Source organism: Euleptes europaea, chromosome 5 (genome assembly GCF_029931775.1).
Source record: "Euleptes europaea isolate rEulEur1 chromosome 5, rEulEur1.hap1, whole genome shotgun sequence".
In the NCBI taxonomy this organism is placed as follows: Eukaryota; Metazoa; Chordata; class Lepidosauria; order Squamata; family Sphaerodactylidae; genus Euleptes; species Euleptes europaea.
In genome coordinates, this window is record NC_079316.1 from 9,767,366 (window position 1) to 9,789,967 (window position 22,602).

The 22,602-nt window shown below is 45.1% G+C and overlaps 1 protein-coding gene across 1 annotated transcript in view; it reads left to right on the plus strand.

Annotated features, from left to right (window-relative positions):
* LOC130477897 (cytochrome P450 2J2-like) overlaps nt 1-22,602 on the plus strand; it is a 41,487-nt gene that overhangs the window by 13,487 nt on the left and 5,398 nt on the right. The window contains exons 3-7 of the mRNA XM_056849977.1: nt 685-834; nt 10,034-10,194; nt 15,948-16,124; nt 16,573-16,714; nt 21,715-21,902. Coding sequence (XP_056705955.1) covers nt 685-834; nt 10,034-10,194; nt 15,948-16,124; nt 16,573-16,714; nt 21,715-21,902 — 818 coding nt within the window. The remainder of the gene's footprint in view (nt 1-684; nt 835-10,033; nt 10,195-15,947; nt 16,125-16,572; nt 16,715-21,714; nt 21,903-22,602) is intronic.

The window sequence follows — 22,602 nt, forward strand, 5'->3', positions numbered from 1 at the left end:
AATTGCCAAAGTGGCCCTTTTCTCCAGGTGAACTGAGCTCTATCGGCTGGAGATCACTTGTAATAGCAGGAGATCTCCAGGTAGTACCTGGAGGTTGCCAACCCTACCCATCACCCTACTGCACTTACCTGCTCTTTAAAAACATGTCATGGAGTTGGTATTCATTTATTAGCACAAGAATGGGGATGGTTAACATTACTGGAATGGGAAAAATATATTGTGTGGTCTAGCTCTGAATGTTGGAAGATGGGAGTGAAATTGGGGTGCCATCCTCCAGGTGATGGCTAGAGGTCTTCTGGGATTACAACTGATCACCAGGCGACAGAGATAAATTCACCTGGAGAAGATGGTTGATTTGGAAAGTGGACTATATGGTATTATACTTTGTATTATGGTATTATACCCTCCAGAAACCCTGCCCTCCTCAGGCTCTACCCCAAAATCTCTACATATTTCCCAACCCAGAGCTGGCAACCCTAGAGGGAATGAGTGCCTTTCTTCCCTTAGGTGTATACAACTAGCCAGCAGAAACTGGTTCTGTAGCAGCATTACAGTTTTATGGTTCTTAAAGAATGGGTAGCCTTTCAACTAATATGAAAGCATTAAGTCTGGTGTAGCCAAAATAAACAATTTTTAACAGTAATTTGCTTGAGTGCTAATTTCTCTTTATTTTAATGACCTCAGGTATTGTATTTTCAACTGGTCACACCTGGAAGCAACAGAGGAAGTTTGGGGCAGTGGCCATGCAAAATCTGGGACTGGGGAAGAGAGGCACGGAGCACCAAATTCAAGAGGAGGCCTATCAGCTTGTTGAGACTTTCGCAAGTACAAAGGGTATGTGATATTAGGAAACTGAACTGGACCATGTTTGCTGCTTTTCATTACTCAGGGCTTAGCAATATGAAACTATAAGCTGAAACACACAGCTCCAAAAATTGCAAATAACACCCTGAGAGCCAGCGTGGTGTAGTGGTTAAGAGCGGTGGTTTGGAACAGTGAACTCTGACCTGGAGAACCGGGTTTGATTCCCTACTCCTTCACACGAAGCCAGCTGGGTGACCTTGGGCTAGTCACAGTTCTCTCCAAACTCTCTCAGCCCCCCCCCACCTCACAGAGTGTCTGTTGTGGGGAGGGGAAGGTGATTGTAAGTGAGAGAGAAATCCGGCATATAAAAACTACTTCTTCTTCTTCTTCGTCTTCGTCATCTTCGTCTTCTCCTTCTCTTTCTCCTCTTTCTTTTCCTTCTCCTTCTCCTTCTCCTTCTATTTTGGCATTGGAAAATTGTTTGTGAGTGTGTGAGAGGCACTGAGGACCCTCCCTCCCAAACCTTGCCATCCTCAGGCTCCATCCCTAAATCTCCATGAATTTCCCAGCCTGGACTTGCAAAGCTATGCAACTTGGCACTGGCTGGATGCTTCAGTTAATTTGGCTGTGCACAGGATTATAAATGGCTCCCACCAGTATAGGCAGAGCACTGGAATTATGTCTTCTCCACCACCAGCATCCCCAGTGTGCACTCAATTATAAACAAACAGCAAAAGTTTATTTTATTTTTTTTAATTTAAAGATAGAATGCTAAAAGGATGTGGACAGGAAGCTGTGCAACAAAAATGCTGGAGACTTAAAAAAATGAAAGTTGGGATTCAGAGGAGCTGGTACATTGGGCAATAGATTGTGCTATTCATTGGGAATATTATTGGGCTATTCAGGTCTAGCATGCTGATTTTTTTAAAAAAGCCTGAGAAAGCCCTTCTGTGGTGAGTTAAGAGATGAACACATTCAACATGGAATTAAGAACATAAGAAATGCCCTGCTGGATCAGACCAAGGCCCATCAAGTCCAGCAGTCTGTTCACACAGTGGCTGACCAGGTGCCTCTAGGAAGCCCCCAAACAAGACGACTGCAGCAGCGTTGCCCTGCCTGTGTTCCACAGCACCTAAGATAATAGGCATGTTCCTCTGATCCTGTAGAGAATACGTAGGCATCATGACTAGTATCCATTTTAACTAGTAGCCATGAATACCCCTTTCCTCCATGAACATGTCCACTCCCCTCTTAAAGCCTTACAAGTTGGCAGCCATCACCACATCTTGGGGCAGAGAGTGCCACAATTTAACTATGCGTTGTGTGAAAAAAAATACTTCCTTTTATCTGTTTTCAATCTCTCACCCTCCAGCTTCAGCAGATGACCCCCCATGCTAGTATTATTGGAGAGGGAGAAAAGCTTCTCCCTGTCCACTCTCTCCAAATCATGCATAATGTTATAGACCTCTATCATGTCTCCCCTCAGCCACCTTCTTCCCAAGCTAAACAGCCCTAAGCGAATTGGCAGCAACTAGCTACTATGAGAGCAATGGAGACATGAAAGGTTAGGAAGACTCTTGTGCCCAGAGGCAGGGCCAAATCTACATTTTTTGAAGGAGGGAGGGTAAAAGTACAAAATGATGCCCCCGTATACAGGGTTGCCAACCTCCAGGTAGTAGCAGGAGATCCCCTGCTATTACAACTGATCTCCAGCTGACAGAGATCAGTTCCCCTGGAGAAAACGGCCGATTTGGCAATTGGACTCTATGGTGTTGAAGTCCCTCTCCAAGCCCAGCCCTCCTCAAGCTCCACCCCAAAAACCTCCTGCCAATGGCGAAGAGGGACCAAGAAAAGAGCAACCAAGATGATTAGGGGACTGGAGCAATCTCCTATGGGGAGAGGTTAGGACGCTTAGGGCTGTTTAGCTTGGAAAGAAGGCGGCTAAGGGGAGACATGATAGAGGTCTATCATGAAGTTTTTCTCCCTCTCCCATAATACTAGAACACGGGGGCATCTGCTAAAGCTGGAGGGCGAGAGATTCAAAACAGATAAAAGAAAGTATTTTTTCACACAACGCATAGTTAAATTGTGGAACTCCCTGCCCCAGGATGTGGTGATGGCTGCCAGCTTGGAGGGCTTTAAGAGGGAAGTGGACATATTTGTGGAGGAGAGGGGTATTCATGACTATTAGTTAGAATGGATACTAGTCATGCTGCATACCTATTCTCTCTAGTATCAGAGGAGCATGCCTATTATTTTGGGTGCGGTGGAACGCAGGTAGGATGGTGCTGCTGCAGTCATCTTGTTTGTGGCTTCCTAGAGGCACCTGGTTGGTCCCTATGTGAAGAGACTGCTGGACTTGATGGGCCTTGGTCTGATCCAGCAGGGCCTTTCTTATGTTCTTATGACCTGGCAACCCTACCCATATATTATATACATATTTTATTTATATATATGAAATTTACATATATGGAATTGGCGGCACATAGCTAATATGAGAGCAATTGAGATAGGAAAGGTTTGGAAGACCCCTGTGCCCAGTAGAAGGTAAAGGTAAAGGTCCCCTGTGCAAGCACCAGGTCATTCCTGACCCATGGGGTGACGTCACATCCCGACGTTTCCAAGGCAGACTTTGTTTACAGGATGGTTTGACAGTGCCTTCCCCAGTCATCTTCCCTTTACCCCCTGCAAGCTGGGTCCTCGTTTTACCGACCTCGAAAGGATGGAAGGCTGAGTCAACCTTGAGCCGGCTACCTGAAACCAACTTCCATTGGGATCGAATTCAGGTTGTGAGCAGAGCTTGGACTGCAGTACTGCAGCTTACCACTCTGCGCCTCAGGGCTCTTCAACCTGTGCCCAGAGGCAGGGCCAAATCTACATTTTTTGGAAGGGGACAGAAGTACAAAATGATGCCCCCATATATTATACACACTTATAATACATAATACACACACACACACACATATAATACACCTATATAATCAACAACTATGTTAGAACGTGCAGAGTGCTCAATGCAAGCTGCTAAAAAAATGCTAAACTATTTTTTTTAAGAAAAAGAAAAGAGCAAAGACCATCCAGTCTGTGCCAGGTGCTGGAGAAGGGGTGCAACCAATCGGCATCTCTCTGATTCCAGGGCAACCATTCCCTCCCTCACTTCCTGTGTCCTCAGAGGTGCCTGCTCCTCCTCCAACCTGGCATTACCTGCCCTCACCTGGGGAAATTTATGTAGCAGGAGGACCAGGAAGGAAGCAGATCAGGTGGCTCCATAGTCCCCAGGGCTTCTCTGGCCTCACCATCATCGGCACTGGGCTCTGCAAGGCACTCAAGGAAGGATGCATTGGCCACAGGATAAGCTTGAGCCCCTGAGTAGTCCCCACAGCAGCAGCCTTCTGCCTTGGGACCTCTTTCAGTGTCAGGGTGGTAAGAGCCCAGCCCAGAGAATTGCCTGGCCCCACCCTGCTCCCTCCCCATCACAAAGCAAGCCCCGGGGTGGTGGGTGTGGGAGAGGATGCAAGAGGGGGCTTCCCCTGCACTGGAGCCAGCTGGAAGGGAGAGGAGGCTGGTCAGCCCCTGTGCAGATTGGGGCCAAGCCTGTTCCCCTCATGCCCACCCATAGGCATACAAGCTGCCCCCAGCTGAGTGCTGCCCAGGGCAGGTGTCCCCCTTAGCCCCGTCTAGAATTGGCTCTTTCCAAAAGAACTGGGTAACACACGCACACACACATCAAGCTGCCCTGTGCTGAATCAGACAGTCAGCCCATCATTGTCTATTCAGAATGGCAGCGGTTCTCCAGGGCCTTAGGAAAGGCCTGCATCGTTCACATCACCTACTACCTGGTCTGTTCAACTGGAGATGCTGGGGAGTGAACCTGGGTCTTTCTGCATGTGAAGCCAGTGCTCTTCCACTGCACCCCATCCCACAGGGTCACATTATCCTCTGCTGGAACCTTTGACTAGATAACCTTCTGCTGCTTGAAGGGGACCTTTTAGCAGTTTCATGCATGGTCGGTTGTGGTAATTGTGCTTCAAAGGCACTGTACTGCCCTTCGGGATTGGGAAACCCTCAGCAGCCAAACACCCTACCCAACTGCCCTGAGCAGTTTGCATAGCAACCTCCCACATTTCAGTTCCACTTTAGCCTTAGGACATGAAAATAGCTATGGAAGCAGACACCTTCTGGAAGCATTAGGACATGAAAATAGCTATGGAAGCAGACACCTTCTGGAAGCAGCCTTTTATACAAATGCAATTGAATGGACTTGGCCCAACACTATACATGAACATCTTTTCGATTTTTTTTTCCACTGGTAGCACCACTCAGTAGTACAAGCATCTGTCCACATGATTTCCAGGGGCTTGTGGAAGAGGTTCAGCCCTCTCACTTCCTTGCATCATTGTGTGTATGTTAAGTGCCGTCAAGTCGCTTCCGACTACTATGAATGAAAGTCCTCCAAAATGTCCTATCTTTGACAGCTCTGCTCAGTAGGGCTGTCAAAAAAAAAATTCGGTACAGTTCGGATTCGGCCGAAGTCCGAACTCCCCCGCTTCGGATCCCCGGTAATTCGGGGGGATCCGGAGTTCGGGGGAAAATTCGGCCGAAGCGCGCCTTCAGGGATTCCCTGAAGGCGCACGGGGGCCCTTTAAACTGATCTGAGCCTCCCAGCTGGGAGGCGCAGATCAGTTTAAAGGGCAGCCCGCCCCCCTTCATCGGCTCCGCTGAAGGGGGGCGGGCTGCCCTTTAAACTCATCTGAGCCTCCCAGCAGGGATGCGCAGATGAGTTTAAATGACAGTCGCGCCTCTCCAGCGGGCTCCGCTGGAGAGGCGCGGCTGTCATTTAAACTCATTTGTGCCTCCCGGCCGGGAGGCGCAGATCAGTTTAAAGGGCAGCCCGCGCCTTTCAGCGGGCTCCCCTGAAGGGGGGGCTCGAATTGGCCGAATTTATTCGCGAACTCCTGAACTCGCTGAATTCGGCCCCCCCGGTTGCCCGCCAGATTTGAGTTCGGATCCGTCCGAACTGAAAATCACCGAATCAGGGGAAATTCGGTTGATTTTCAGTTCGGACCAAATCGAATTGACAGCCCTACTGCTCAGATCCTGTAAATTGAAGGCCATGGCTTCCTTTATTGAGTCAATCCATCTCTTGTTGGGTCTTCCTCTTTTCCTGCTGCCCTCAACTTTTCCTAGCATTGGTTCTTGTAGGTTATCCGGGCTGTGTAACCGTGGTCTTGGAATTTTCTTTCCTGACGTTTCGCCAGCAACTGTGGCAGGCATCTTCAGTGTAGTAACACTGAAGGACAGTGTCTCTCAGTGTCAAGGGTGTAGGAAGAGTAATATATAGTCAGAACGGGGTTGGGTTTGAGCTGAGTATTGTCCTGCAAAAGTATTGTCCTGTAAGTATCAAGATAATGTGCTAATGAGGGTATGGTATGTTAATATGGAACCATTGTATCCTGAAGTGATCTGTTAATGTGTGTAATCCAAAACTAATCTGTATGGCTATTGTTGAATGTTGTCTTTGTCTGGAGGTTTTTCAGGGCAGGAAGCCAAGCCTTATTCATTCTTAAACTCTCCTCTTTTCTGTTAAAGTTGTGCTGATGTTTATGAATTTCAATGGCTTCTCTGTGCAATCTGACAAAATAGTTGGTAGAATTGTCCAGTCTTTCAGTGTCTTGGAATAAGACCCTGTGTCCTGTTTGTGTCAGTCCATGTTCAGCCACTGCTGATTTCTCAGGTTGGCCAAGTCTGCAGTATCTTTCATGTTCTTTTATCCTTGTTTGTATGCTGCGTTTTGTGGTCCCGATGTAAACTTCTCCACAGCTGCAAGGTATACGATATACTCCTGCAGAGGTGAGGGGGTCTCTTTTGTCTTTTGCTGATCGTAGCATTTGTTGTATTTTCTTGGTGGGTTTAAACACTGTTTGTAGGTTATGTTTTTTCAAAAGTTTCTCCATCCTATCAGTGACTCCTTTAATAAATGGCAAGAATACCTTTCCTATGGGAGACTGTTTTTCTTGAGTTTTCTGATTTTTGTTTGGTTCAATGGCCCTTCTGATTTCATTCTTGGAGTAGCCGTTTGCTAGCAGTGCGTGATTTAGATGGTTAGTTTCTTCCTTGAGAAACTGTGGTTCACAGATCCGTCTTGCACGGTCCATTAATGTTTTGATTATTCCTCTTTTCTGTCGGGGGTGGTGGTTGGAGTTTTTGTGTAAGTAGCGATCTGTGTGAGTTGGTTTCCGGTAGACCTTGTGACCTAACTGAAGGTTTGATTTACGGATGACAAGGGTATCAAGAAATGGGAGTTTACCCTCAATTTCCTTTTCCATGGTAAACTGAATGTTTGGATGGATATTATTAAGATGGTTTAGAAAGTCCATTAATTTTTCTTCACCAGTAATAGCAAACTTTTACATGGAATATTTTGAAAAGACAGCATTAGAATCAGCACCTTACAAACCTACAGTCTGGTTCAGGTTCGTAGATGATACATTTACCATTTGGAGCCATGGTAAAGAAAAATTAATGGACTTTCTAAACCATCTTAATAATATCCATCCAAACATTCAGTTTACCATGGAAAAGGAAATTGAGGGTAAACTCCCATTTCTTGATACCCTTGTCATCCGTAAATCAAACCTTCAGTTAGGTCACAAGGTCTACCGGAAACCAACTCACACAGATCGCTACTTACACAAAAACTCCAACCACCACCCCCGACAGAAAAGAGGAATAATCAAAACATTAATGGACCGTGCAAGACGGATCTGTGAACCACAGTTTCTCAAGGAAGAAACTAACCATCTAAATCACGCACTGCTAGCAAACGGCTACTCCAAGAATGAAATCAGAAGGGCCATTGAACCAAACAAAAATCAGAAAACTCAAGAAAAACAGTCTCCCATAGGAAAGGTATTCTTGCCATTTATTAAAGGAGTCACTGATAGGATGGAGAAACTTTTGAAAAAACATAACCTACAAACAGTGTTTAAACCCACCAAGAAAATACAACAAATGCTACGATCAGCAAAAGACAAAAGAGACCCCCTCACCTCTGCAGGAGTATATCGTATACCTTGCAGCTGTGGAGAAGTTTACATCGGGACCACAAAACGCAGCATACAAACAAGGATAAAAGAACATGAAAGATACTGCAGACTTGGCCAACCTGAGAAATCAGCAGTGGCTGAACATGGACTGACACAAACAGGACACAGGGTCTTATTCCAAGACACTGAAAGACTGGACAATTCTACCAACTATTTTGTCAGATTGCACAGAGAAGCCATTGAAATTCATAAACATCAGCACAACTTTAACAGAAAAGAGGAGAGTTTAAGAATGAATAAGGCTTGGCTTCCTGCCCTGAAAAACCTCCAGACAAAGACAACATTCAACAATAGCCATACAGATTAGTTTTGGATTACACACATTAACAGATCACTTCAGGATACAATGGTTCCATATTAACATACCATACCCTCATTAGCACATTATCTTGATACTTACAGGACAATACTTTTGCAGGACAATACTCAGCTCAAACCCAACCCCGTTCTGACTATATATTACTCTTCCTACACCCTTGACACTGAGAGACACTGTCCTTCAGTGTTACTACTCTGAAGATGCCTGCCACAGTTGCTGGCGAAACGTCAGGAAAGAAAATTCCAAGACCACGGTTACACAGCCCGGATAACCTACAAGAACCAATGAACTCTGACCGTGAAAGCCTTCGACAATATTTTCCTAGCATGACTGTCTTTTCCAGTGACTCTTGTCGTCTCATGACGTGACCAAAATACAATAGCTGCAGTTTAGTCATTTTAGCTTCTAGGGTCAGTTCAGGCTTGATTTGATCGATAACCCACTGATTTGTTTTTTTGGCAGTCTACGGAATCCGTAACACTCTCCTCCAACACCACATTTCAAAGGAATCTATTTTCTTCCTATCAGCTTTCTTCATTGTCCAGCTTTCACACCCATACATAGTAATAGGGAATACGATGGCATGAATTAATCTAGTCTTGGTGGCCAGTGACACATCCTTACACTTCAAAAAAAATTCTAGCTCCTTCATGGCTGCCCTTCCCAGTCTCAATCTCCTTCTGATTTCTTGGCTGCAGTCTCCCTTTTGGTTGATGGTGGAGCCAAGGAATAGAAAGTCTTTAACAATTTCAATTTCCTCATTGTCAACCTTAAAGTTGTGTAATTCTCCTGTAGTCATTACTTTTGTTTTCTTGATGTTCAGCTGTAGTCCTGCTTTGGCACTTTCTCTTTTAACTTTTAGCAGTAGTCGTTTCAAATCTTCACTATTTTCTGTCAATAATGTAGTGTCATCAGCATATCTCAAATTATTTATGTTCCTCCCTCCAATTTTCACCTCATCTTCATCTAAATCTAATCCTGCTTTCCTAATTATATGTTCTGCCTATAGCTTGAAGAGATAGAGAGATAAAATACATCCTTGTCTGACACCTTTGCCAATTGGAAACCATTCCGTTTCTCCATATTCTGTTTTAACTGTGGCCTCTTGTCCAGAGTACAGGTTGCGCATCAAAACGATCAGATGTAGTGGCACACCCATTTCCTTTAAAACCAGCCACACAACTATAAAGTTTGAACATTTTGAAGTGAAATTTCATATATTTATACTGAGCGGTAGAAAGTACCATCAAGTCACAGCCAGCATACTGTGACTCTGTATGGTTTTCAAGGTGAGAGATGAACAGAAGTGGCTTTCCATTGCCTGCCTCTATGCAGCAGCCCTGGAATTCCTTGGAGGTCTCCCATAAAGTAGTAATCAAGGCTGTGGCTCAATGGTAGAGCATCTGCTTGGCATGCAGAAGGTCCCAGGTTTAGTCCCCAGCATCCCCAGTTAAAGGGTCCAGGCAAGTAGATGCTGTGAAAGACCTCTGCCTGAGACCCTGGAGAGCCGCTGCCGGTCTGAGTAGACAATACTGACTTTGATGGACCAAGGGTCTGATGTAGTATAAGGCAGCTTCCTGCGTTCATGTGTGTGACCCTGCTTAACTTCCAAGATCTGACAAGATCAGGCTAGCCTGGGCCATAATGACCAGGGCTATATTTATACATGTTTTCTAATATTTAAATCAATTCTAGGATTCTGTAGACCTCATTTTCCTTTTGGTAGCTGCACTATGATATCCATGTCTTGGTATTAAGGATAAGAAAAGTAATTTTACCATTTTGTAAATAACTTTATTTGCAGGGCAGCCATTTGATCCTTCAATACCCCTCATTAATTCTGTCAGCAACGTGCTCTGCGCTACGGCTTTTGGACGCAGGTTTTCACCTGAAGATCAAGAGTTCCTCAAGTTGGTAGCAGCCATCAAGTATTTTGAAGAATTTATAGGAAGCCTTTGTTATGGTGTAAGTTGTCTATTTGTTCCCTGTTGGGTCTGGCAGGTTTCATCTCCCAGAATTCCAGCCCTTCCAGATTTAGCCTGAACAATGAATAAATGAAATAAAGATGTGTCCTTCAGGATTGCCAACCTCCAGATGGTAGCTGGAGATCTCTCACTGCTACAACTGATCTCCAGGTAACAGAGATCAGTTCACCTGGCGAAAAAGGCTGCTGCGTAGAGATGGGAAGGCCTGGAAAAAAATGGAAAAATTGGGGGGTACGACAGGTATTTCCCCATCTTTTTTCCCGTTTTTTTCCAAAGCCGTTTTTTTCCCACACAAAAACTGCCTTTGGGAAAAAAAGAAAAAATGGGGGGGGGGAACTGTCCCCCCCCATTTTTCCAATTTTTTTCCAGGCGTTCCCATCTCTACCGCTGTGTTTCACCTATTTATTGGTTTGGCTAAAATTTGGCATAAAGCTCTTTCCCCAATTTTAAGACTTTATAGTCTTCCCTTGTTGATGATTTTAAAATCTTGGGACCCAAAAGGAGTTAGGAAATGGGTAGGTGATAGGGAAGCAGCCCAAGACATATCACAGACACAAAAAGCACAGTTTTCAAAGTGGTATTCTTTATTCAAATTGAACAAAGCCCCTTCCAACTACCTTAGTGAGTTAGTAGATCCGGAAACGAGGAGAGCCCTTTACAGTGGCACGTCATCAAATCTTTCCATCAGCAGTCATCCAAGGCAGATATAGAAATATTCCATATAGTCAATAGGGTTACCAACCTCCAGGTACTAGCTGGAGATCTCCTGCTATTACAACTGATCTCCAGGTGACAGAGATCAGCTCCCCCAGAGAAAATGGCTGCTTTGGCAATTGGACTCTATGGCATTGAAGTCCCTCCCCTCCCTAAACCCCGCCCTCCTCAGGCTCTACTCAAAAAACCTCCTGCTGGTAGCTAAGAGGGACCTGGCAACCCTAATAGTCAACGGTTTTGCCCCTGCTCTGATGGCCAGATAAAAGACCTGCCACATATCCTCTTTCATTGTTCCCTGTATACTACAATACGACCTAGATTGATTCAGAGCATCCCACAGGTGCTGGTTTCAGAAGAACCCCGAGTAAGATTCATGTTGGCAGATGTAAATTTACTCGTGACACCGAGAGTGGCCTCCTTTTTCACCATTGCATCCAAATGAAGGAAAGGTTTTTTAACAGGCCGGATATAGACAAACTATGGCTTGATATGGTCTGTAATATGCTGCTAAATGATTTTAAGGGGGGGTGTTAGTTGTTTTATCAGGTGTATGGCAGCAGATGTTACTGTGATTTTGGATTGTGGGGAGGGGCTGTGGCTCAGTGGCAGAGCCTCTGCTTAGCATGCAGAAGGTCCCAGGTTCAATCCCCAGCATCTCCAGTGTTAACGAAACTGCTCTCTGATTAAGGAAATTAGCATGAGCAGTGGCACTAATTTATTTATATAGCGGAATCACCCAATGTATACCAGGGTTGTTTTCAGTGAATCTCAGAATGTCAGAATAATGACAGACCAAGGAATTCCAGATTAAAAGTGTTTATATATTCATTCATTCAGTGTTGCAAATACATACATACAAGAAACTAAGAATAAAAAGGAGGTAGGATTAGGGACGTTTCTCAAGGGAGAGGATGTGGTTGATTGGGTGATACGTTACCGCATGGCATATAGGTTCAAAATGAAATATAGCGGGGGATGGGAGAGGGATGTATCGGAGCCTTGAGCCAGCCAAGTCACCGGAAAGGAGGGGGAGTGGAGCTCCGCAAAACTCAACACACATGGTAAAAAGGAGAGATAGGTAGGGCAGAAACTTCTTGCTTTGTCGGGGAGAGCAAAATGTACCCTTCTCTGGGGTGGGGGTGGGGTTGAGATTCCCCATATGGCTCCTATCTAAAACAATAGGGATCAAAGACTTCGGCTGCAGGGATCAGGCAGAGTGGCAATTTGTAAACTAAGCTGGCACCAATGATTTGCATATCTCCGGGATGGCTTGACTCGATCTTCTCATGTTAGACAATACCTCAGGAAGGTGTGAATCTTTACACTCCAGGGATGCGGCAGAGGAGTTCTTCCTAGTTGTTAATGTAGATTGCGGCGGATGTTTTTCTCACAGGATACTGGGGGGGGGGACTGCAGGAGAGAGTGATGTGATGCCCTCGCTTCGGCGTTATGGCTTCTCTTTGGATCAGGAGACAATCAGGATCATGGCTTCCCTTTGGCTGGTTCTGCAGGGGTGACCCGGTCTCTTGTCCTGGACAGCCTGGTAATGCAGTGGAGCGCTAGCCCAGAGCAGCAGGCTATTAACGCTTAGACAGTACAGTGAGTCTCTGATGTAGTTGCCAAGACCAGGGCGGGAGGTCAGGCAGTGCATGTGGCAACACCAGTTAAAGGGTCCGGGCAAATAGGTGATGGGAAAGACCCCTGCATGAAAGCCTGGAGAGCTGCTGCTGGTCTGAGTAGATGATACTTACTTTGATGGACCAAGTGTCTGATTCAGTATAAGGCAGCTTCATGTGTTCATGTGATTAACATAAGAACATAAGAAAGGCCCTGCTGGATCAGACCAAGGCCCATCAAGTCCAGCAGTCTGTTCACACAGTGGCCAACCAGGTGCCTCTAGGAAGCCACTAACATATGCTGCAGGTTGAATTTTTTGGGGGTAGCTAGGTTGTTATGGTCTGTGACCACAACATGAATAAAACTTGACTAAAAATTTCAGTGGTTCAAATGGGTCCTTTTAAAATGAGGGAACAATACTGGCTCAAATACCTGCTCCAGTTGAACAAGAGAAAAAGAGAAAGAATGGTGGAACGGAAGGTCATCCCTTGCCCTGCTCTGTACTTAGGGTTGCCAACTTCTAGGTGGTCTCAACAAACACAGTACCTATGCTGAAAATAACGAGGTTGTGAAAACAGCAGCACGAAGGCTCACAATAATGTAAATATTGTATTAATTACTAATGAAAATAATTGTTAAAGAGCTTGGCAATATAATTTTTGACAATATAATTAGAAACAAAAAAGAAACAAAAAAGAAGAAAAAGCATTGCTTCATGCATATAATCAATTCAACACAAAGTAAGTACACCCAAAGGTGGTGGCTGGAGATCTCCCATTGTTACAACTGATGTCCAGGTGACAGATCAGTTCACATGGAGAAAACGATCACTTTGAAAGGTGGACTCTGTGACATTATGACAGGAGCCCCATAGTGCAGAGAGGTAAGCTGCAGTACTGCAGTCAAAAGCTCTGCTTACAACCTGAGTTCGATCTCAACGGAAGTCGGTTTCAGGTAGCCGGCTCAAGGTTGACTCAGCCTTCCCTCCTTCCGAGGTCGGTATAATGAGTACCCAGCTTGCTGGGGGTAAAGTGTAGATGACCGGAGAAGGCAATGGCAAACCACCCCGTAAAACATAGTCTGCCTAGTAAATGTCGGGATGTGATGTCACCCCATGGGTCAGCAATGACCCAGGGCTTGCACCTTTACCCCTTTTTTTCTATACCCCATTTAATTCCCTCCCCTCTCCAACACCACCCTCCTCAGGCTCCACCATGAAAATCTCCAGGTATTTCCCAACCCAGAGCTGGCAACCCCATCTCTACTATACATTTTATATTTTTCTCCTAGGTCAGAGGAGGTACTCATACCCATGAAGGAGAGACAAAGACATGAAAACAACTTTTACACACTTAAAAAAACCAACCTTTTACCCAAGTTCTTTGCCAGAAGACAGCATCACATCTGTAACTAGGGCTGTTTATTCGGTAAAAACCGAACCAGAAAAATACAGAATAAATGCATTCCGTAAAATTCGGGTTCGGGTTTATGGAGTCTGCAAAATCCGGGAGGCTGGCAAAGCTGGATTTGCCATTCCTGGCTTTTTTGGGAACATTGTATCTCTATGGAGGCACGGGGCGAACATTCCCACCATTTAAAGTCCGGCTTCTCCATTGAGATACATTGCAAAGATCACAGTAAAGATTCTGAACACAGACACTTTGCCAATGCTTTTCAATGGAGGAGGATGGGGGCAACCCCTTCCAGACCCCATAACTCCGAATCTCCTGACCCAATCTTTACCAAACATAGGGGTTCTTGCAAGGAGAGTCCCTTCTAGCTACCCTGAAAATTTGGGACCTCTACCTGCAAAAAGACCCCCCCCCCAGGAGATGTGAAAAGCCACAAAATTGGTTTAATGGGTTTAAATGGCCAAATTTTTCAGGAATCCCGAATTTAAAGCCAAATTCCTACCCTTACCGGTATAGGGGAATTCAGCATTCGGGTTTTCCCAAATTAAAAAATGGCAATAAACCTGAACCCGAATTTACCCAATTTTTTTTTCAACAGTCCTATCTGTCACATCATAACATCTGTTCCCATAAAAAGTCCTCTTTGTATCACTTCTGTTGGGTCCTCAGCTACATTATAGCTGTGCCTCAGCCATAAAGCCATGCCCATTCATTTTGTCAGCCAGGTTTTAAAAAACCCAGTTCTTGGCTGCTTTTCTAGTACTTCTGGAAGGTTCCATACAGACAGACTTCCACACAGACAGAAGGTTCCACACAGACACAGCAGGCTGGAACGGGTTGACTCAGGACTCCTTTTTTATAGCTTGGTGAGACCAGGCTATAAAATTGTGGGATCAGGATATAAAAAGAGCTCAAGGCTACAGGAAGGGAAGGGATGGATTCAACCTTTGGGAAATGTTGTGGTGAAAGGAAAGCATTTTGTAGCCAGTATCAGATTTTCTGAATGATTTATTGTCATCTCAGTTTTGCTACCATGCTGATTCACCTGGCTCTGAGATCCAATATTGCTAGGATTTCTTAGGTTCCTTTAAAAAGGGAAATTTTATCTTTGCTATTCACTGTTGTTGGGACAGTCAGCAAGTGTGTAACTTCTGTTTCTACTGATTAGTCTGTCCCCATACATGCAGGAAACGAAAGGTGTCGAGACTGTACAATAAAAATCCGGAGATATTAACTGTCTGCAGGTAGATTAATCAATCAAAACTGGAATACAGTGGCACCTTAAAGACTAACAACATTGATTCTAACATAAGCATTCAAGAGGCAGAGCTCACTTCCACAAAGTGAGGGGAAGAATATTTTTTGTTACCTTTGGACATTTGGGTGATTTTTTCTGACACAATAATATGGCTACTCGTGTGGAATTAGCACCACAGTATTGATGTTCAGGCTTCAGAGTAAGCCCTCAGAATAAGGTTGCCGACTTCTCGGTTCTAGCTGGAGATCTCCTGCTATTACAACTGATTTCCAGCCAATAGAGATCAGTTCACCTGGAGAAAATGGCTGCTTTGGCGATTGGACTCTATAACATTGAAGTCCCTCCCCTCCCCAAACCCCGTCCTCCTCAGGCTATGCCCCCCAAACCTCCTGCCAGTGGTGAAGAGGGACCTGGTAACCCTACCTCAGAAGAAGGTGCTGGTGTCCATGTGAGGCAATTCATAGAAGACATGGGACAATCTTCTGAGAACTTGCTTTGTTCGAAAAGAGCACCTTTGGAGGTGGTAATCAGCCCAGCAAAGTGACAGGAAAGACTGCTTAACACTCGCCATACTGGCCGGTTCTGCTACTGGTCCCACATTTCACTCACTGAGAGCAAATTTAATTAGCGTAATCCAGGCCATGATATAGGAACCAAAAGAAGTTGTTCCAGGGACTGTTAATAGAGTGGTCTCATGATACTGATAGGATTTTGCTTTTGCTTTTCCTGTAGCTGTATGAAATTTTACCGTGGTTTATGGAATGGCTCCCGGGGCCTCACAAGAAAGCCTTAGCATGCCATAAGGTTGTGCTCTCATTTGCAAAGAAAGAAATCGAAAGGCATAAGGAGCATCAGGCCATGCATCAGCCACAAGATTTAATTGATTTCTATCTGCTTCAGATGGAGAAAGTAAGTATCTTCCTTGCATTTGAAATGGGAAAAACTCAATAAAAAAGGAACAAAGGCACATGGAAACTTTAATCTTTGAAACCTTCTTATCTATTTGCTGCGTGAGCTGTAGGGTTTAAATGGCTGCAAGAGCTCATTAAAAATAAGCCTTGTATCCATGGCTCAGGTTGCCAACATCCAGGTGGGGCCTGGAACTCTACTTGAATTTCAGTTGATCTCTGCACTATACAGATCAGTCGCCCTGCAGAAATTGACAGGTTTAGAGGGTGAACTCAGTTGGATTATGTTGCTGCTGAGGAACTCCCCCAAACTCTGCCCTCCCCAAGCAAGAGTTCCCAATCTCTGGGAATTTGCCAAGTGTCAGTTGGCAACCCTATCACGGCCGTTGAGTAAAAATGCCTATAATTCATTTTAAAGTTCATTTTACTTTTCTGATTTTCAACCACAGAGCAAGTGTGACCCCAACTCCACATACAATGAAGAGAACCTGGCTGAGGCCATAGTTGACCTTTTTGTGGCTGGAACAGAAACGACATCATTGACATTGCGATGGGCACTGCTCTTCATGGCAAATCACCCAGACATCCAAGGTAAATCCTCTTATGGATTGAGAGCTGGCTGAAAAATAGGAAGCAGAGAGTAGGAATCAATGGTCAGTTCTCACAGTGGTAGGATGTGAGCAGTGGGGTCCCTCAGGGATCTGTGTTGGGACCGGGGCTTTTCAACCTGTTCATCAATGACCTGGAGTTGGGGTTAAACAGTGAAGTAGCCAAGTTTGCAGATGACACCAAATTATTTAGGGTAGTTAAAACAAAATTGGACTGTGAAGAGCTCCAGAAGAATCTCTGCATACTGGAAGAATGGGCATTAGAATGGCATATGAGCATCAATGTGAGCAAGTGTAAAGTATGCATATTGGGGCAAAAAATCCCAACTTCACATATACACTGTTGGGATCTGTGCTGGCAGCGACAGACCAAGAAAGGGATCTTGGGGTGGTAGTGGATAGCTCAATGAAGATGTCAACCCAGTATGGGGCTGCTGTAAAAAAGGCAAATTCCATGCTGGCCATAATTAGACAAGGAATAGAGAATAAAACTGCTGATATCATACTGCCCTTGTACAAATCTGTGGTGAGACCACACTTGGAATACTGGGTACAGTTCTGGTCACCACACCTGAAAAAGGATATTGCAGAGCTTGAGAAGGTGCAGAAAAGAGCAACCAACCAAAATGATTAGAGGACTTGAGCAACTGTCCTATGGGGAGTGGTTAAGACGCTTAGGGCTGTTTAGCTTGGAAAGAAGGCAGCTAAGGGGAGACATGATAGAGGTCTATAAAATTATGCATGGTTTGGAGAGAGTGGACAGGGAGAAGTTTGCTCCCTCTCCCATAATATTAGAACGCGGGGTCATCTGCTGAAGCTGGAGGGTGAGAGATTCAAAACAGATAAAAGGAAGTATTTTTTCACACAACGCATAGTTAAATTGTGGAACTCCCTGCCCCAGGATGTGGTGATGGCTGCCAGCTTGGAGGGCTTTAAGAGGGGAGTGGACATATTCATGGAGGAAAGGGGTATTCATGGCTGTTAGTTAGAATGGATACTAGTCATGTTGAATACCTATTCTCTCTAGTATCAGAGGAGCATGCCTATTATTTTGGGTGCGGTGGAACTCAGGCAGGACGGTGCTGCTGCACTCGTCTTGTTTGTGGCTTCCTAGAGGCACCTGGTTGGCCACTGTGTGAAGAGACTGCTGGACTTGATGGGCCTTGGTCTGATCCAGCAGGGCTTTTCTTATGTTCTTATGTTCTAAAAAGAGACTTCTGAATTGATTCAAAGAAAGGCCATCCTTATATCCTCAGGGAAGATATTCTTATTTTTAGTGAACCAGTTATTCTTCTAATTTTTTATATTAGATAGCTAAATAACAGTACAAGTCTATGCCTCTTACCTGGGAGTAAGTCCCCTGGAATACAGTGGCACATATGTCTGAATAAATCTGCCCTTGACCAATTCCCTGGCTGCCAGCATGGTGTAGTGGTTAAGAGCGGTGTTTCTAGCGGTGGACACTGATCTGTAGAGCCACGTTTGATTTCCCACTCCTCCACATGAATGGTGGAGGCTACTCTGAAGAACCAGGTTTGTTTCCCCACTCCTTCACTTGAAGCCAGCTGGGTGACCTTGGGCTAGTCACACTCAGCCCCACCTACCTCACGGGGTGTCTGTTGTGGAAAGGGGAAGGGAAGGTGATTGTAAGCCGGTTTGATTCTTCCTTAAGTGGTAGAGAAAGTCGGCATTTAAAAACCAACTCCTCTTCCTCTTCTTCTTCTTCCGCAGAAGGATATGCTTGCCCGAAAGGGATCTCTGTCCCCTTTATCATGGTTTCTTCCCAGTTCCCTGGGACCCCAGTTTTCAAGAGTTGGTCATGGTGTGGAAAATCAAAGCCACTATTCAGGGCCACTTTCAGTTTGAAAGCAGGTTTTTAGGAGGGGGGTAGGGATATCGGAGCCAGCCAAAGTCTCAATCAAGGTGGGTATTCTGAAGGAGATTGCTCATCTGCGCAGGTGAGAGAGTCTTCTTCAGAAGCCTGGTCAGCAGCTGCTAAAGAAGGGGCTTTTAGTTGGAGGGAATATCCCTCTGGACTGCGTGAGCCGGGTCTTTTAAATTAGTCTGCTATGCAGACTAGTCTTCTGTTCGATGATGTACCTGAAAGGTTGGTCGGACCAAGTTGGCTCTAATAACACAACCCCTACCCCAAATGGCCCCAGCTATGGGGTCCTAACAAAACCAGTCAAAGATAGAAAAATAGAAGAAGGCACAGAGCGGTGCATCTGAGCAAAAGCGAATACCCAAAACCTGAAAAAGCTGAATATCTATTTTGCTTTTCGGGAATCACCTATTCGGCTTCAGGCAGATTCCCAGGCTTCGGTATTCAGCAAAAATGAAACCTGAATATTGCCAAAACAAAATATTGTCGAAGGCTTTCACGGTCAGAGTTCATTGGTTCTTGTAGGTTATCCGGGCTGTGTAACCGTGGTCTTGGAATTTTCTTTCCTGACGTTTCGCCAGCAACTGTGGCAGGCATCTTCAGAGGATTAACACTTAATCCTCTGAAGATGTTAATCCTCTGAAGATGTTAATCCTCTGAAGATGCCTGCCACAGTTGCTGGCGAAACGTCAGGAAAGAAAATTCCAAGACCACGGTTACACAGCCCGGATAACCTACAAGAACCAATTGCCAAAACAGCTAATTTTGGGTTTATTTTCGGTTTGGGTGTTCTGATATGCACATCCATATTCAGAAGGCAATTGTTTAAATAGACAGTGAAGTCAGCCACAATTCTTATAAATGAGTCCTACAGAAATCCTGTGTTTAATAATGTCTGACCCTTTGCTGTATGTCTAAGTAGTCCCTAGGGATGCTAATAGCTGTTGGTCTGTTTGACTTGGCAGGATATTTGCAAATGCAAACTTTTGCAAACCCCTGATCAAAACTGGTTCAGCAGGCTACCACAGCTGTTTGACATGAACAAAACAAACTGGGTGATCAGCGCATGTCTTACCAGCATGTTCAGACACATTACGTTCAGCTGTGAAACATGCTCATGGTGAAATTCACAACATTCACTGGGCATACACCCAGGGACAAAGCAAGATAAGGTTTCCCTCTCTCCCAGCACGAGACTAGAGAAGACTGCATGTAGTGAAATGCTACCCTTTTTTGAACGTAGCCACATTTTAAAACTGATCTCAGTGCTACTATTAGTAGAAGTGTAGACCTTTTTGGCTTAAAAAGAACCAAATTAGTGGTCACAGAAATGTGGATGTCCCGTTAAAAACCTGATCAAAAAGCCTTTATTTAAAGGCGGGGAAAAGAATTGGTTCAGAACTGGGAATTTAAAACAAAATATTGGTTCTTGTAGATTATCCGGGCTGTGTAACCGTGGTCTTGGAATTTTACACAGCCCGGATAACCTACAAGAACCAATGAACTCTGACCGTGAAAGCCTTCGACAATATTTTAAAACAAAATAGCGTGAATCATAAAGATACCGAGCAGTCCCAAAGTCAGGGTGAAAAGAATCTTTGGGCTCCGATTCACAAACTGCAGACTGATCTCATTGTGCACTTGGTGAGGCCTTTCTTCTTCACAAGTTACGAGAAGCCATTTCCCCTCACAGACACAGCAGAATATGTCCCATAAACACTCAGGATGAAACATCCATGAGAGAAGATGGCCACTCTTTCTCCCCACTGCCTTTCTTTGTCTCTACAGGTTGTTCCCCCCACCCCGAAACGTAGGGTTGCCAAGTGCCAGGTGATGGCGGGCAAACCCCCGCCAATCCACCTGGCCGCCCGCTGACCAGCTGAGGGTCGGTGGGCAATCTGTGCAGGCAGGGACAGGTCACTTCCAGTTCACTTCCGGAAGTGCTGCATTACAAAGGGCCGGTTTCCACTCAAACTCCCAGTTTGAGTGGTAAAGGCCTGTTGCGATGCAGCACTTCCAGGGGTAAAACACATCACAAGGGTCCATCACAAGGGGCTGTTTTCCACTAAATGGACCCTTGTGATGTGTTTTACACCTGGAAGTGCCGCATCGCAACAGGCCATTACCACTCAAACTGGGAGTTTGAGTGGAAACTGCCCCTTTGCAATGGAGCACTTCCGGGTGTAAACCAGAAGTGCTGAAGCACTTCCAGGAGCGCGCGACCCCCCCTCCCCCCCTCCAAAAACCTCCCACCGAAGAAGAAGAGGGACCTGGTAAGCCCACCGAAACTTCTTCTTCAAACATTCTTCATTCCCTCAGAAGGAAGATGCCTCAACTTCTTCCTGATTTCTCCTTTGGGGCCAGGGTTGACAACCTCCAGGTACTGGAGAAATATGTAAACCTACGCTGAAATAGTAGAAACGCGCTGCCGCCTCTCTCCAACCTCCAGGTACTAGCTGGAGATCTCCTGCTATTACAAGTGATCTCCAGCCAATAGAGGTCAATCCACCTGGAGAAAATGGCCGCTTTGGCAATTGGACTCTATGGCATTGAAGTCCCTCCCCAAACCCCGCCCTCCTCAGGCTCCGCCCAAAAAACTTCCCTCCAGTGGCGAAGAGGGACCTGGCAACCCTATTTGGGAAGCAGTACCCCTACCTTTCTCCCATCCTGATACCCAATCTGCCTCTCTATAGAAATCACCTCCTTCTAGAGGGCAGTGTTTCCAGTATTGCCCCTTCTAATGAAAAGCTCAATTCTCAGGAATCAATTTGGTTCAGTGGTTACCACTGTGGATATCATTAATGGTACTATGAAATCTATGATTAATAAATGTGCAATAATACAACACTCAGACTCCTGACCGAACAACCAGGCTAGAAAGCAATTAGCTCATCTGTGAGTTTAAACTTCCTTATCTCTTCCCCTTCCCCATTTTTGTGCTCTTCTTACATGGAGTAAATGACTCTTGCTTGACATTCCTGCACTCCATTGCAACAATTCATTTTATATTCCGTGTTCTTGGTTAGAATCCTATGGAATAGTTTATGGGAAAGGTAAATGTAACGTCCAAATAACAGCTTCCTTTTTACTGTTTTCCTCAGAGAAAATCCACCAGGAAATGGAAGATGTTTTGGGTTCCTCTCAGTCATTCAGCTATCAAGATCGAAAGAGCCTGCCTTACACAAATGCTGTGATTCATGAGATACAACGGCTAAAATATATCTTAATATTTGGGCTCCCCAGAATATGTGTAAAAGACGTGAACTTACTCGGTTTCCCCATTGCTAAGGTATCAAAGACTGTTATAGTCCCACTTCTGAATCCAAAGGGTAATGTCTATTACACATTTTAACAGAAGTAATCCCCAAAAGGGGTCGCCATAAGTCAGCTGCGACTTGAAGGCACTTTACACACACATTCATATGGAGCCAGCATGGTGTAGTGGTTAAGAGTGGCGGACTCTAAGCTGGAAAACCAAGTTCGATTCCCCACTCCTCCGCATGAAGACTGCTGAGTGACCTTGGGCCAGTCACAGATTTCTCAGAACTCTCAGACCGCATGGAGGTAGGCAATGGCAAACCTCCTCCAAGTGTCTCTTGACTTGAAAACCCTATGGGGTCACCATAAGGTAGCTGTGACTCAATAGCATTTTCCACCACAACTCTCATCTGAAATCAAACTTTGTAGTGATTTCTGAAGGGCAAGAAACCTGCCCTGTTTTCAAAACATGATGGACAATTATAGAGGAATTATTGTTTCATTGTAGTTGGCCTAATCTGTTTTGATCTATTTGTGCTGCTGCTTCTTTGACACATAGAACCATACAGTTGGAAGGGGCCATCCAAGCCATTTAATCCAACCTCCTGATCAATGCAGGACCGTCAGCCTAAAATATCCCTGTTTGAAGGCTGCCAGTGAAGGGGAGTTCAACCCCTCTCTAGGCAGCCGGTTCCACTGCTAAACTATTAGTGTAAAAACAAAAATCCCTA